We start from the raw sequence: 17284 nt of genomic DNA, 5'->3' as shown, positions 1-17284 counted from the left end.
GGGGGGGGCAGCCATAGAAAATTATAACCCTGTTCATGCCCAGCTCAGTGCATGTCTTGGGGATAGAACGTGGTGTGGTGGCACAAAAGGTACTGGGAATGACGTAAGCTATACCTGTCCAGTTCCAGCCATTTTACGCCATTGATATAAGGAATTTTGGTGAGAAGAGTAAGCGAGTTGACATATGGGTTTTGTTTAAAAAGGGCACTTATCTGAGAGCTCAGGCATCTCCACAAAACTGAGAAGCAAGTTGTAAGTGGGCAGATTCTTTAAAAAGTTCAAGAGAGCAGAAGAAGGAGGAAGAATAACAATCACACTACCTGGAGAGGGCTTGCCAAGGACTAGGGCGCTGGCGAAAAGGGTCCATAGCGGCTGTCCTGAAGGAGGAAAAAAAAGGACAGGGTTAAAGGACAACAGTGGGGCAGAGAAACAGCTAAATCAGCCACCATTAAAAAAAAAATGGCAAGCATCTGGAAAATAGGTGTTTGTTGCCCATACCAGTCAGATTCTCCCATATGTATTTATAGACAATGCTAGAAAATAAAAAGGAACAATGTAATTGGCTACTCAGCTGTAGCGTTATTGGGAGGCTGTTAGCACCAGGTACCACCACTTAGACGCTTTTCCGATGTGGGTGCTGGTGAACACTCTCCATGTTCCAGCACTGAAAGAAGCTGGAGCAGTCAGGTGGGGTGATCTCCTCCCAACAATAAAACTACAGTCCCGCCCAACTGGAAAGGAGAGTTCTGCGTGGGAGTGTTTGTTTAGGTAAGTAAATAAGGAACCACACTATTGCTGGGGGTGATTGTTATTATTGTTCTATTCATTGACCACTGGTGCTGTAATGATTATTATTATTCGAAATTAGAAGTGTCTAAAATAAGGTGGAGGTTCACTGAAGAACCTATAAATTAATCAAGTCATATCTGCAGGAAGCCCCATCTATTCTGCCACCAGTCATGGACTGACCCAGAAAACCCAGGACTTTGAGTAAGCGTTAGTTATATATATCAGCTTCATCTTTCAGGTTGCACTTACTGTCCCCGAGAGGTATGAATCAGTAAAGTGATCAGCGTAGAGGTGGCTGGGCATACACAGTTAAGCGCCAACATGGCATACTTAAATTCTTCTTCACAGACCACATGATCTGAGGATGGAAATGAAAATGAAGACGGGAGAGAGAAGATTTCCTTTTAAAAATAACATTTCATTTTCAGTGAAAACAACTCTTTTAAAGGCTGATTTGGATTGAATGGAAAAATATCCTCACGTGGTTGAATAGGATTGAAGGATAACTAAACCCCAATTTTTTTTATATATATTTTCAACTTGCCAGTCCTTGGTTGTGCTTGCTTTCCTTTTCTAGACCAATAACTTTTTTATCAAGTACAGAAAATACCTGGGGACTTTGCCAGATTTCTTGTCATTTCTTGAGATGTTATGTTTCTTGTTTAAAATACCAATTCCCTAGTACTGTGCATGCTCTTATTGTTAAACTAATTGTTTAGCCACTGTTCTTGTCTTCTAGAGAAAAAAAAAAATTGTAAAAAAATAAAATACCAATTCCCTCGCCCCTAGCCCCCCACCCCCCGCCCAAATAATGGAGAAAGGCAAACAAAAGGTAGACATGTTTGAAGTCCACCCGGGGTGGCAGCCATGGCTTGCTCCATAGATACAGTGGGTGAGTGAGTATACCCGCCCAGGAATAGGAGTTGTATTGTTCACAAGATTACCAGGTAAATGTCAAGGGGAAAAGCCTGAAAAGGACCTGGTAAGTTGTAACATATTAGATTTTTGTTTTGGGGTTTAGATATGCTTTAATTACTTTACACTGCCTTCAACATGGGTTTGATTATATACATACTTTCCAGCTTCTAAAATATGATACAACCAGTACTTAGAAAAGATGTCCTTGAGCTGGAGAGAGTCCAGCGGAGGGCAACCAAACTAATTAGAGCAATGGAGGACCAGAGCTATGAGACAAGGCTACTAAATTTAAAGTGACATTAAACCCTCAGATTTTTTAACATAAAACAATAATGTAATGTGTTTATATATATATATATATATATACATATACACACACACACACACATCAGCAATAGGTTGGACTTGATGGACTTATGTCTTTATTCAACCTCAAATACTATGTAACCTTCATAGCTAAAAAACAATTCACACATTCTCTAATCTCCTCTACAGAGTATGAACCCAGAAATGCTCATTTCTGAGCACTTCTGGGTTCAGAATTGTCAAATCCCAGGTCTAGGGCCAGGTAAACAGTAGACATAAAAACAATTCCAACTATTATCTTTTTATTCCACAGTCCGTTTGCTTTCAGAAAAAAAAAGTATTTGGCATTGAAGCTTTTAAGTACAATTTTTTCTCCAAAATGTCAAATTGAGCATGTGCTTGTGAAAAAATGAATAAAAAAAAGGAAAAGGGTTATTCACACAGATACAGGGAAATAAAAACGTTTGTCACATCAGCATGAATAAAGTCAATTTTTTGGGAGATTACTCTCCAACTATCAGCAATATAAAAGGGCAATGTTACATAAAAGCCTCTTTATTCACTATCTCCAAAGGTTACATAACAGGCACCGCTTTTTGACCACCATGCAGCTTTAGTTGTGGAGGTTCCAAGGATGCGCTGGTGATTTTTGTTCTGTGACTAGGAGTTTGTGTGTATACCGCCTATGAAATGATTAAAAACTAGTGATATCAGAATACTGGTTCAGACATCAGATCAGCCATGCACAAATACTTTTATTACTTGCAACAAAAGTGCTCATATCTGCCAGTTCCCATTAATAAGCCACAATGCATGGCTGGGTGGGTGGCTCTATCCAATTGTGATATTGCAGCTTTGGGTGCACTGAAATATTCACTGGCTTCTACATCTCTTGGTCATCCATTAGATCTCCTAGATAGAACCAACACCCCCTTCAATTAATCTTAAAGTGACACAAAACTCAAGAGTTAAATCTTAAAAATGCATTCAAGTACAAGTTTATGGGTGGCTACTTTTGTTCCCCATGGTCCCTGTGAGTGTTGAAAAGTAGCCACCACTCCAAGCTCACTCCCGTGATGGACTAGAATCTCAATACAAATTAGTAAAGTAACCTTGAGATTGTTGTCCATCCCGGGAGCGAGCTTGGAGCGGTGGTTGAATGTATTTTTAAGATTTAACTCCTGAGTATAGTGTCACTTTAATCTTCTTGCAGCATTCATTGTTATATATTATAAACTGTGGTCAAAGCCCCACTGATACGTACCCAGGAATCGAGATGATGGACCTGCCTACAATGACCTGAGGTGTGCCGTGGTCACTATGGTCAGTATGCAAAATAAGGGGGCATACTCAAGAGTAAAAGGTAAGTGAAAAAGGGGGTGAGGCATGTGGGATGACGCCCACGAGCCGACAGGTGAGAGTGGGAGACGGAGCAGTTTAAATGTGTGTAGCTCCTCCCACAAATCCGGCTAATTAATTAGCCTACCACTAAACACTCCTTCAGTGAGAGTGGAAAACCTTATCTAGCCAAAAAAACATGAATAAAACACTATGGGTGGAATTTATCAAAAATGGAGCAGAGAAAATCTGGAGCAGCTGGGCATGGCAACCAATCAGCTTCTCTCTTCAGAAGCTGATTGGTTGCCATGCACAGCTGCTCTAGATTTTGTCTGCTCTAGTTGTGATAAATTCCCCCCTATCAATTTGGCCTATTTGACCTCCACCGTTGGGAGTTTGGGGTAGTCAAGACAGCAGTTAAAGTGGAACTAAAGTCTGCTATACTTAGCTCCCCTCTAGTCATGTGAGATCTGCAAGCTCCCTTGCTGCTGCTAACATCTTGCTTGGTGTTCTTGCAGGTTTATTGTCTGAAGGCCACCTTGACTGGCCAGCCCAGGATGACTTAACTCCCGTGCATGGGCATGACAGTTAATTAATCCCGACACCAAAGCATGCTGTCAATGTACATTTAGAAGAAACAGCTGAGCTTTTATCGCAAAAGAGACATACATAGTCTCTTCTTCAATAACATCCTACCTGCCAGCAGTTTCTCAGTAAGGCTATGGTTCCTCTGTAAGAACACGAAATAAAGGTTAAAAGTGGAAGACCCATACCACATATTCTCCCCTCCAGGTCTTTTGTATTTAAAAATAAACCCTGTATATACATTTTTCCTGAGGTCTTCTAGCTGGTTCCTCAAGAACCGGCCCAGATTTGCACAGTGTATGGGCACAATAAGTCGCTCATTAGATTTTTATATCTCTTCTGAATGCCTATTTAGTAGTTTCTGGCTTGGTTCCTTTGTACCTTGGTGTTGTCAGCCACTTTTGTGTGCTCCTACTTCTCATTCTGCATTGTCCATAAAAAAATTATATTTAAGGATCCATCAGAAAGTATAGGCATGAAGGCCTAGGGACTCAACACAAAGATCTGACCATTCTGAGTCCCTGAGGCATATATAATAAGTTGTTAAAGGATTTAATTTAATGGCATCTACCAAGAACAGAGAAAATTTTTGGGTGGACTGACCGTAACAGGAAGCAATCTACAAAACCCTTCAGCTTTATGTAACCTCTTGCGAGGCAGATATTAAGAGTGGAAAATGTCTATGGTCTAGTAAATACTTTACCTGCAAACTTAATATGAAACTTGTTTTCAGGTTTGAGAATCTGGACAAAGAGAGGACAGTTGGGAGCAAAGTCTTTTACTGCCCATGCCCGGAGAATGGTCTGATGATCCTAAGGAAAAAACAAGGACATTTAATTTCCAGTGTGACCAATAATTTTAATCTTACACTCACTGCTCAATATGAAAAAAATTAATAAAACACTTTTAAAGATCGAAGCCAAAATCTTTGGGGGAACATCCCCCCCAAGAGATCCCCATTAATTAAAGATATGACATGATGCAAAATCTTCTAAATAGGGTTATCAGCCATTCTGGTGGACATACCGTCCACCTGGGGGATCTATCAAAACTGGAGCAGACAAAATCTGGAGCAGATTTGCACTGCAGCCAATCAGCATCCCTCTCTCATTTTCAAATCTTACCTGATCAAACTGAAGAGAGATGCAGATTGGTTGCCATGGGCAACTGCTCCAGATTCGATCAATTCCCCCCAGTATGTTTTAAGGTAAAGTTTGGAGGGCTGGGGGGCTATAAAGATTGCTCTTTGGCACTCATCTATTTGCACTTGATTAATTCCCCTTTTTTTTTTTTAGCTCAGTTAGCCTTGGCATGGATAGGTGTACTGAAGGTAACAAGATGAATGAGGCCAACTAATGCTCAAGGTATTGTTGCCTGCTACTCTTTCTCAGAATTGAGAAGGAATTGGCAAATTATCATAAGAACCATAAACAGCACATGCACAATAATATCCAAGCTGCCCCCACTGATAACTTACAGGCTTGTGTGAAACCTCCTCCCTGACACCCCAGGTCAGTACAGTCTGCGATCAAGCAGATTGGCACACAGGTCTACGCAGACCACACACATTATTAGTAGTCAAGGATGACCTAAACCAGCCAATACCACTTATAGATTTATTACATACACCCACTCAGTCTTTTCAGATTTGTGCGTTCTGTAGAGCAACCAGCTAATTCATTTTATATTTAAAGGAGAACTATGGGGGTCAGTGTTTTTCCCCATAGTTCTCCTTGGGGTAACGGGAGGACACCAACTAGCGTCCTCCCGTTACCCTAAGCTCAGTATACCGCGAGCTACAGCTCGCGGTATACTGAGACGCCGCACCTGGAGCGGATCCCGACTTAGATGACGGGATCCGCCCAGCTGCGTGAGTGACAGCTGGCTCTGCCTATCTAGAGGCAGAGCCAGCTGTACCCGCCCCCTCCCCCGTCCGTTCCGCCAGTCAGCGCTGGCAGATCGGAGCGGGGAGAGGGGAATCCAGCCCCTCCCCCTGTCACGGCAGAGAGCCGTGACAGGATCGAGAGGTGAGGGAACCCGGTATGTGTTCCCTCACCTCCCGATCTACTGAGCCGACCTGTGACAGTCTCATTGTCACAGGTCGGCTTAGAACTATGAGGTGAGTGGAAATCACTCATGTCATAGTTCTCCTTTAATATTCCTACAGGGCAAGTTCATAGAAAGGTATAAAAGTTACAAGAAACATAAGTTAAAAAGAAAGACATACCTATGCAATAGTACTAACAAAAATGATATACAAGTTGCAGAAAAAGTATTTCTCCTGCTCCCAGGGTTGGATAGAACATGCGGATCATACCCCCATCATAGATGGGAACCCCTCAGATATGAACAACAATTGATTGCAGATCTCCCTTTTTTTTACCTTGGAGATCACTGGCATTGCTGCTCTCCCAGTCTGTCCAGTTGGATGAAAGGGGTTGGGCACTGCATCAGGTAGCACAGTTAGGATTGGGGTGATCAGAATCTTCAAAAATGTATAACTCAAAACCTTGCTGGTTATGAATTATGAATCTAAAAGTACAAGTAATTGTCTTGGCTGACCAAACACGAATGTTTTAACACCTAGAAGAACCAGTATCACTACAAGGAGCCAAAAATGTTAATACCCACCCATATTCTACAATAAAGTTGGCACGTTTGTAGTCTAACATCGCGTCTCTGAGCAACCAGGCTTTTGCAGAAAGTTTTATAATTGTGCACTGCACGGGATGGGAGTTAAGAGATTTTAAATTTTCCAGAATCCTCCAAGAATTAAAATACACAGATTAGTTTTAGTGACTAGGTAGGAACTTTACACTTAGTCTGTGCTAATTTGGGATGCAGATGTATACATTGGTAAGAACACACCCAGGGTCCAAAAGGACTTCCACTGTTAATTGTGTTGTTAAAAAATGTATAAAAATAAGTGAAAATATGATCAACACCAACTTATTTATGGCTGGATCATGACACTTCCCCCTTTTAAAATGAGGCAAGGGATGATGACTCTGATGAGTCATCTCTTCTTCACTCATGTTTGTCTGGTTCTGCATGAGAACATAATTGGCTGCATCATCATTTTTGGTGGCTATACCTTTTAAAGTAGAGCTTGGGGGGGCTATGAAGATTGCTTTTTGGCACTCATCTTTTTGCAAAAGTGCAGATTTATTAGTTCAATTAGCTGATGTATCCACTCTAAATTTACCATACACTTATTAATAGACACTTTTATGTTCATCATCCATTGATAGGATGGACATTATCAATATATTTCTTTATTCAGAAACAACCATGTACCCCAAAATTAACAATTTAAAATCAACATTCTCCATCCCGAGCCCTGTTAGACGTACCGCTGCGATGCGGTCTGTTTCAAAGCGGTTGCTGAGAATAAAACAGGCTTCCGCGTCATCAATTCTACAGAAAAACAACAGGAGGAGAGGAACAATAGGTCGAAAAAAGGACAGAGAGGGAGACAAGGAGATAAGGAACGGGAGAGGAATGAGTTCAGTTAGTGGAAGAGTGCAGGATACAGAGAAGATCAAGAAAAAGATGGACAAGGTGTCAAAAATATGTGTGAGGATAGTAGTGCATGTGAGACAAGTAAATGAAGGAGAGGGGTAGGGAGAGGAGCCAACACAAACAGTAAAGAGTGAGGTTGAAGGTTGGTAGTTAGAGGTGAGTTAAGATTGTAAGATTTAAGATTGTAAAGAGGGAGAGAGGAGGGAGGAGAAGTAAAAAAGAAGAGATGAGGTGAGAAAAGGGAAGCATGAGAAGAAAGGAGGAGAGGTGAGAAGTGAAGGAGGGAAGTGAAGTGAAGGTGGAGAGTAAAGAAGGTGAGAAGGAGATAGAAGGGTGGAGGAGGTAAAAGAGTTGAAGATGGGGAGAGGAAGGTGAAGGGGGTAAGAGAAGTAAAAAGGAGAGCGGTGGGTGCAGAAAGTAAGAGAGTTGAAGAAGGAGAGCAGTGGGTGCAGAAGGTAAGAGAATTGAAGGAGAGTGGTGGGTGCAGAAGGTAAGATAATTGAAGGAGAACGGTGGGTGCAGAAGGTAAGACAATTGGAGAGCGGTGGGTGCAGAAAGTAAGAGAATTGAAGGAGAGCGGTGGGTGCAGAGGGCAAGAGAATTGAAGATGGAGAGCGTTGGGTGGAGTAGGTAAGAGAATTGAAGATGGAAAGCGTTGGGTGGAGGAGGTAAGAAAATTGAAGAAGGAGAGCGGTGGGTGCAGAAGGTAAGAGAATTGAAGATGGAGAGCGTTGGGTGGAGGAGGTAAAAGAAGTGAAGGTGGAAAGCGTTGGATGGAGAAGGTAAGAGAGGTGAAGAAGGAGAGGGGAGAGTGGAGGAGAAGACAAGATGGCAGAGGTCAGATAACTCAATTTGAAGAAAGGGGAGTGCAGGAGCCAAGAAGAGTAGAAAGAAAAATTGGTGGGTGGAGGAAGTGAAGAAGGACAGTATGGTGGAAGAAGTGTAAGAAGTAGGTGGATGGTTGGAGTAAATGAATAAAGAAATACAGGGGTAATGAAGAAGGTGGAGAGGTGAGATTATCAAAGATGGCGAGAGGAGTGTGCAGAAAGCCAAAGAAATGAAAAGAAGGTGGAGGAGGTGAGAGAAGAATGAGGAGGGGAAGGAGGGTATAAGCAAACAGGTAAGAAGAGAGAAGTAAAAAGAGATTAAAAAAAGGGGGGGAGGGAAGAGAGGAAAGTGAAGAGTCAGAGGAGAGAGGAAAGGAAGTGAGATAAGTGGAGGTGAAGATAGAAGAACACAAGATGAAATAGGTGAAGATGAGAAGAGGTGGGAGAACGAGGCGAAGATAGTAAAGAGAAAAAAAGGAATGGAAAGGGAGTTAGAAGACAATAAAAAGAAACCGTTAGTAAGGCAAGTAGGTAGGAGAAGCAGCTTCTAGATTAAAAAAAAAGGCAGGATTGTACAATGTGAGCTGTACTATAAAAAACTGAACACCTTTTTGTGCTATTTAGCAGCCTTTCAGTAAAATATCAGGTGGTGTCTGTTATGTACCACAGGGTTCACACATCATACTATGAACCTAATACTCACAATTGCCTGCAGGTTCCAAACTTAAAGGGGTTGATTTATAAACAATTTGCAGTGCCGTTCACCCTGCTAATATCTGTGAATGTTCATCCTGGACCAATATATGCACAAACCTTCTTTCTTTTTTTAATATTTACAAGTGTAATTAAATTTGAATGCTCTGTTTGTTATATCACATTATGGTCACTACATGGCACTAAAGGTGAAAGGGAAATAAATATTTTTCTGTGCTCCTCAGCACTATCTAGTGGCCATGATGTCATATTACAATCAGAACAATCAAATTAAAATAGACTTGTCGAAGAAAAAAAAACCTAAAAAAACATTAGTTTGCTCCTATGTTCACACAGGATGAACGTTCACATGTATTTGAAAAGCCTTACAAATTGTTTATAAATGAACCCCAAAGTGTATCTTAAGCTTAAACTTAATTATTTTTTGTTAGAATAGAGGATCGCAATACTTCCATCAGGCTTTTTTTTTGTCTGTGACTTTCTGCTGTGTCTCATTGAATAGATTTTCCTCTCTCTCCTGCTAAGGTAAGCCAATAAGAAGCGAGAGGAAATCTCTCCAAATTTAGAGGAAATTCACTCCTAGACAACAGCCACTAGAACAAGTGAATGACTTCCCCTCTCGTCTTGTTTCAGTGATAGAAGTAAAATTTTGCATTTCCCATCTCCAGTGGTCACCAGGACAAATAGAGGAGTGAAAGACCCCAGTGGGGACACAGACAGAGCTTTTAACTAGGGATGTTCAGATACCAAGTACCGTACTCGGTACAAGTACAAGTACAGATACTTTTCCAGCTCCAGGACTAAACTAAAGAAAAATTCAAACGTTGGGAGGCTGCTGTCATTTTTAAGGAGCATACGGAGCTCCTGGGATTTGTACTTTCCTGTTTTAACGTATGATAATTTTAAAATAAATATATATTAGGGATGCACCGATACCATTTTTCCAAGTACAAGTACCTATATTTGTCCTCACAGATACAAGTACTGAATTATTTTTGTTTATTGTCATGTGACAGTTTTTCTAAAACAATACAGACTAATGATTTCAGGACAGCAGTGGAGCGCCAGAGCCAGGTCCAAGCTGCAACCCCTGCAATCCGGGTAGTTCTCGTGAAAATGGCAAGTATCGGCACTGGTATCTGAACATCCCTACTTTTAACTCTTCTGCACTGTATCCAAAACTATACAAAATAAACCTTGGTTTAAATACACTCTAATGATTTCCATATCCATACTGTTACTTTTCCAACAAAACACATTGGTTTATTGAAGGAAGCCATGTTATTCTACATTGTGCCAATTTTCGCACTTCCCCACCATACGTAGTGTAACATAAGATAGGTTAGTGACACGGGTAAGAGACACACACAGCTCTTATGATGAGAATTAAATAAAACCACTTCAAACACTGAAGACTGACATTTGCTGAACTATCATTCACCTGCACAGGATGTAGTACATACTTGAAATCCAAGGTTGGGGAATCAAAACGCACTATTTTAAAGTACCTTCTCTTCAACTATTGAGCCAGTGCCAAGGTGTCAATGTGGGAAATTAGCCTTTAAAGAGGAAGATTAATCTGCTTATTATTATACAGGATTTATATAGCGCCAATAGTTTGCACAGCGCTTTACAATATAAATATTATGCCTTCCCATCAACATGCTGACAGCCGGGGATTGTGAAGGAGATAATGACAGATGGTTGTAGCAACAACATCTATTGATGGCGGAGGTAGGGGCTTCTTGGAAGGGGGGCCTTAGATGGTGAGTGGGTCTGGCTCTCTCTTCTTCCCCAGTGCTGACCTGCGTTTTCCCATATGAGTATTGGCAATCCTCTGGGGTATTTTTGGCATGCATTGTGACCCTCTGAGTATTTCCAATGTGATATACTACCAACAAATCTTTTTTCCACCTTCCTGAACAAGCAAGTACGCAAAATGAAGGTTGGATCTGATGAGATGATACATTTCTATGGAATTGTAACATTTATGAGGGTTTGAATGGTATTCTGACATGTAATCATTCCGTGAAACAATCATTGTAAAATTCAGTACCTGACGGTCCTAAAAAAGTATTTTCTGGAATAACAACGCAATTGTTTTTAATGGGGATTTGATTTATGTCTTAAAGTATTATATGTTTTAATATGAAAGATGGTTGTTTGTGGTGTTGCAATGGCATGCACGCCCCAATTTTTACTAGATGCAACGCTGATGGAAAACAAATAAAAACTTTGTTTTTATTACATCAAGTCATGATGTCATCAATGGGCCCCTGTGCTACTTTATACAATGCAGGCAGATCATATCTGGTGGAAGGGGACGGCAGGGTGCTGTACATAGCTTCCTCAGCTAACAGTGTGCAGTGAAATCAGAGTAAGCAATTTCAGTCCAGGAGAGTTACATAGTTGCATAGATTGTCAGGTTGAAAAAAGACACAAGTCCATCGAGTTCAATCTATAGAGATAAGAAAAGAAAAAAAAGCCTAAACAGAACGCTATGCCCACAATTACCCACTTCCAGAGGAAGGCAAAAAACCCAAAACCCATATAAAGCATAGTTCAATTTGCTCCAACAGGGGGAAAAAAATCCTTCCTGATCCCATAAGGCAATCGGATATTCCCTGGATCAAGAAAGAAGCCGGTACAATTGTGCAAGGTGGAAGGGATGGCTGGTATACAGTGTACTTCCTAATACATATAATGGCATAATAAGGATGGTGCTGCTTTGCTTTGCTAAATGACAGCAGTCCTGCTGAATTGCAGATCAAGCCAAGGCTTCGGGTCATGCATAGCAATATATCCCATGTCATTGGTTATAATGACTTACTTTGCCCTCATGAGGTCCTGATCCTTTAAAGCTGAGCCCTGCAGATAGATAACGCGCTGTGACCACAAAGGGATCTGCAGAACTCTTCTTACAGGCAAATCCATTTCAGTGGGGCAGAGGAGGACGACATAATGATCCTGTGCAGAAAACATAAAGGTGGTTTATTAGTATATGGCCAGGTCGGCCATGAGGAGCCAGAAAACACTTCACTAAGGTTTTGCCTTCCGAACATCAACCTATGAAGAAAGAAATGCAATGCACATTTGTACAGCTGACCACTGTGCGTTATATAGTATCTATGGTGTTTCTTAAGGAACAACTCCGGACAAATGGCAAATTTACCCTTGCAGTGGGGCTACCGAACTGATGGATTGCATACCCATTGCTGTATCTTTGGAATGTAATCCTTGATCCTGCACCCCTGGAATGTAAGCCTGTTCCTGAACTCATTGAATGCATGCCTGTTCCTGTATCCCTGAAATGTGATCCTTTTTCCTGCTCCCCTGTTATGTAAGTCTGTTCTTTAATCCTTGGAGTGTGGTCCCTCTTCCTGCAACCCTGTAATATAAGCCTTTCCTCAAATTAACAAACTGTAATCCCGTTCCTCTTACCTGCAGCCGGGGGTGTGCGTAGAATTCATTTAAGAAATCCATGAGAAGATCTATTTTTAGGGTGCTGACACACAGGACCACATGTTTCTCCGTCTGTGCGCGGTAACGGCTGTAATTCCCTCCTGACTTCTGCCTTTCCATCCAGAGGAACACCAGCTGCTCAAACTAAATGACATTAAAGACTGGTGTTTAGGACAAAACTCTTAAAGTACTCATACATTCAGTCCTGTTGGCTTGAAGAGGTCTCTGCTTTATAAAGGACTTGACTGGGATAAGAATAGGTTCTTAAAGCTGAACTCCGGGATAAGGAAATATTTCCTAAATACAAGATCCATGTGTATTCTTCCTGAATCTTGGTGAGCTTTGTCTATTTCTTCTAGAACTGTGCAGTAATCCAGTGTGAGACTTGGAGCTTCCTGTAATAAAGAAAGCTCACTGCTGCTCTCTCTCCTTGTGCAGGGTGACTGGTCTTGTCTCCGCCTCCTCCTGTAGTTTTCATTAGTCAGCCTGTAGTGGGTGGGGCCTGCTGGGTCCCTCCTACCGCTCTGCTCTCTGCACAGAATATGTACACCACAGTGATAATGTCACTCAGTGGCGTAACAATCACCATAGCGACCCAGGCGGCTGCTATGGGGCCCGGGGCTCAGTGGGGCCCGGCCAGATGCCGTGCGGGCCGCCTGGGTCGCTATGGGATCCTCTGCTGGTGTCTTTCACTGGCGGCTGAAGACGAACACGCCGCTGTTCAGATCACTGACAGTAATCTGTGCAGCAACACGTTCCTCTCCACAGAGTCACTGAAAGCCAACAGCGGCAGTGGAGGAGGAGGCGGGCCCGTGGTTGGCAGTAGGGGAGGAGGCGTGGCCCGGTGAGGAAGAAGGAGGCGAGCCCAGCGACAGAGGAGGAAGAGGAGGCGGACAGGTAAGGAGTGCGACCAGCCCACCTGAGGGTGACCCTACAGAGCCCACCATAGACTCTCTAATCGCTCTGCAAGTTCACCCTCAGGTGGGATCTCGAGTGGGCTCTCCAAGGGGTATAACTAGAAATCACGGGGTCCCATACAAAATTTACGCCCCTGATGTCACTGCTACTTTTATACAATCATATCTGGGTTTGCAAAGGTACACAAAAGTGAATTCATATCTTTTGTGACTATTGAGGAATATATTTCAATAAATGTTTTTAGTGCCTAGAGTTCAGTTTTAAGACTCTGCAAGTTTATGTCAATGGAGAAAAGGGAGGTCAAGAGAAGCCTTCCCAATCTTCAGATACCCATAGACACAAGATTGTTGATATGATGTCCAGAGGTACCTTAGTTTACTCCTGGAGCAATACATATAATACTGTCTGAATAATGAGTGTATGGGATGGAACCTTATTCAATTACTAAACACCTCTTTCACCATAAGTTATCACTGCACAACTGCTTAAGCAACACAATCAGAGGTATCCCTATAACAAGTTGCCTTAGGAGGCTTCTCATGGGGAGATGTTTGCAGTGTGCCTGCTGCCCCCTTTCCGGCCAGAGCGGTTTAGGTTGCCAAGAGCCAGACGGGGATATGTGCAAGGGCCATACACATCTCTCCGACCAGCTCTGGGATGCAACCTGTGATGCTCTGGCCAGTTTTCCGCCAGCTCCTGGCAACCAGTGACGTAATTGGTTACCAGAAGCTGAGCGGGACGCTCTGGCCATCGTCCCGCAGAGCTCTAGGCAACCAGTGACATCAGTGAGCTGAGCAGGATGCCGGCCAGAGCAGGGCAATAAGATGATTCACCCCCCATGCACCACCAACACGCCATTGCCCCCATTTGTTGCTGCAAATGGCAGCTCCCCAGACTTCCACTGCCGTGACTAATTCTATTCCTATACCATCAGGGGAGGAAGCAGAGAGTGCACAGGCAGGAAGCCTTCATACTTGCCTATTGCTGTCCTTCATATCTATATTTCCTGAAACTCCTTAAGAGGAATATAAACAAAACACGAGGATCTATTATTTGACACTCATCACTTTCAACTGTTATCCATGTATGTGGTTAAAGTAGAACTATCTGCAAATTCATAGATGACATACATATAATATAGTCTATCACTACCCGCTACGCTCTGCATGGTAGCATCAATCTCTCTGCAGCGGTCTGACATGGCGCTTGATGAGTCCGTACTACAACTCTTGCTCCCTGCTGATTGGAGAGCTCTAGCGTTGACTTGAAAGATTGGGCATGTCAATCCCCTGCAGAAAGACCACTTCTATCATGCAGAAAGCACCAATCTTCCTTTGCTTGGGGCTCAAGATGTACTGCTGTCGCCGGAGGGCTGAATTAAAAAGAAGGAAACGGTAAGACATTTTAAAATCAAGGTTTTTTTTGCAGCCTCTATTTCAAAAGATGCTTTTTGATGAAACTACATTTGGGCTTTAAACAAGGCTAAGCAAAAAAAAAAATGATCTCCATTAATAGAGTCAGGCCTGCTGTGGAGAAAGGTAACTCAGTGACAGCGACCCATTTAAAGGGTCTGAACTAAAGTGAAAAGCTCTTGATAATAATTACAAGGCTCCCGTGATAGGACGGGTTGACTGTATAAAAGGACTGATGTTACTCCCTGCCTTTCTTTCACAGCACCGACATCTGTCATCTCGTCTCATGACAACTGTCACCATCACTGATCAAGACATGTCTGTGAAGCTCAGTACAGCAATTCCCAAGGAGAGGAGAAAGGCGGTAGAAGGGAGAGGAGAGGCATCAGGAAAAAGGAGATAGCGAGTGAGATATTCAGGAATCAGCAGATATAAGCCGGCCTGGAACTCATTGCCCCTTTCATGGCATCTTCTCTGATCACAGATCTTTGTGCTTGCACAGTTCCCAACACTTTGTGTAAAATAAATCTTCTTTCCACACAACGGCGGGAATGACACACTTTTACAGTGGCATCTACATGTCAAGATTGCTTTAACACCCTGAGAAAGGGAAGAGACTAGGTAACTTTGGCATACACAACAATCAACATACTTTTCGCGTGGCATGTCTTCACCTTTTGCTGGTCAAAGCTTGAATACCTGCTTCAGAAGCTATAGAGCACATAGGTTTGTGTTCAAAGAAGAAGCCCTATTGCCTTACATCTTGCAGATAAATCTTTCGGAGTCAGAAAGTCATCACATAGAATGGAAGGGTTGTTCTGCCAAAAAGTGGTATTTTAGTTATAGCTAGAGCCTTGCTGGCTAAGTCAGCCCTTGGCTTCTTACTGGTCTTGGAGACTCCAACAACAAGATCGCTCTGCCATAAATCCTGACTTACTTCTTTCTGTCCTTTAGGTCTTTCTGCCCAATCTTTTTGTGTTGCTGCTCCCTTTATTACATTCTCCATAGTAAAAATAGGGGGGAAAAAACAGGATGAGGGAGTGGGATCTCTCATAATGGGTACAGTAGGGGTGCAGACCTGGCAACTCAAATATCCCACTAATAGAGTTAACGAGAGATGTAGGATGTTAACAGTTGGTTAACTTTGTAACATCTCCAGCAAATAAATACACCAAAAAGGACCTTGGGTACTCACACATGTACCCATTTCTCCAACAATGGCAGGAAAAAAGGTTAATAGTGTGCCATACTCATATAAGTTTAAGTCCAAAGACTTAGAACAGTCATAGGCCTGGAAAGTGCTCAGCACGGTACACGGTAATCACTGGGTTGCAGAACCCAGTGAATAATGCCATGTTCCAGCAATTGCCTGGGGCATACCTGTGCATACTGCCAAGGGGGTCATCAGAGACTGGGTCACACCAGTGGTTGTGTCATGGCCCTGGCCCTATAAAGAACTCTGACCAACAAACCAGTAAACTAGGTGTCTGAAGAGTGCCACAAACAGAGCCCAGTGCCTGAGGGTCACATTACAGGCAGGCCCCGCCATCTTTGGCTCTGTAGGGTCCAGGTTTGGCCTTTGAGGCCGCACTGAGCATTACCCAATCCGGATAGCTGCATAAGAACTCAGCTTTGCAGCAGGACGATGAAGACAATGAATAATATCTTGTTAAAAAAATGACATTGGACTTAAACCTTTCTTCAAGAGGTCTTTCCTCCTAGGTCTTTCCTCCTAGGACACTAGGAAAAAAACTGAAGCATGATGGGAGTGGTAGAAGTTATACTTGACTGGCCAACAGTTTTTTTTTATGTGTCCTCCTGAAGACAGCAGTATAACCCAATTTTCTCTGAATTACTTCTGATCCTGTGTCCCTTAATGAATAATAAAGAACAAGTTTTGGCTTTGCATACTCTTTAAATATCAGTCTTGGGTGGAATAAATCTTTAAGGTGGCCATAGATACCATATATCAGTCAGCCAATCTGGCTAAAACAATCCCATGTCTATTCAAAATCTTCCCAGCGCAAATGAATCACAGCAAGCCCTCCTCCTTAATTGATTCCACCTGATCACACTGGGGCAGCTCCACAAGGCAGGGAACCTTAACATCTATAGAATGACAAAAAAGGAGAGCGCCCACTCCATGTGAAGGATCATTTAATAACTTGCTATTAAAAGCAAATTATTAAACAATCCTTCACATGGAGTGGGCGCTCTCCTTTTTTGTAATCCCATGTCTATGGAAACAGCAAATACCCGCTGGCTGACCTCTTGTTTCCCAAAAAAATAAGTGTCATCAGGGACTATAGGTTGAAAATTGGTCCCCCATTCATGTTTATGCACATGATGGTCAAGACGCAGGGCTAGGGACAATCAAAATGTTGAGCATGTTCAACCACCCTCTTATGTCTATGGCCAGGTTAATCAACAATTTTTTTCAAGCTTCAACACAGAAATGTTGTTGGATAAAATTGGAGGACACTGTTAAAGATA

General features: G+C 42.4%; 1 protein-coding gene across 1 annotated transcript in view; it reads right to left on the bottom strand.

Moving 5' to 3' along the window:
* The window catches only part of LOC108797839 (potassium channel subfamily T member 2-like), a 147594-nt gene that overhangs the window by 39065 nt on the left and 91245 nt on the right, over positions 1–17284 (bottom strand). Inside the window, exons 11-15 of the mRNA XM_018569525.1 lie at positions 12441–12605; positions 11830–11966; positions 7290–7353; positions 4640–4748; positions 1039–1147 (exon numbers count right to left, since the gene is read on the bottom strand). Of these exons, the coding sequence (XP_018425027.1) occupies positions 1039–1147; positions 4640–4748; positions 7290–7353; positions 11830–11966; positions 12441–12605 (584 nt within the window). The remainder of the gene's footprint in view (positions 1–1038; positions 1148–4639; positions 4749–7289; positions 7354–11829; positions 11967–12440; positions 12606–17284) is intronic.

This window comes from Nanorana parkeri, unplaced genomic scaffold, assembly GCF_000935625.1.
Source record: "Nanorana parkeri isolate BGI_ZX_2015 unplaced genomic scaffold, ASM93562v1 scaffold1350, whole genome shotgun sequence".
Taxonomy (NCBI): domain Eukaryota; kingdom Metazoa; phylum Chordata; class Amphibia; order Anura; family Dicroglossidae; genus Nanorana; species Nanorana parkeri.
The sequence above is the reverse complement of the archived record's forward strand: the minus strand, read 5'-3'. Positions and strand labels throughout refer to the sequence as shown.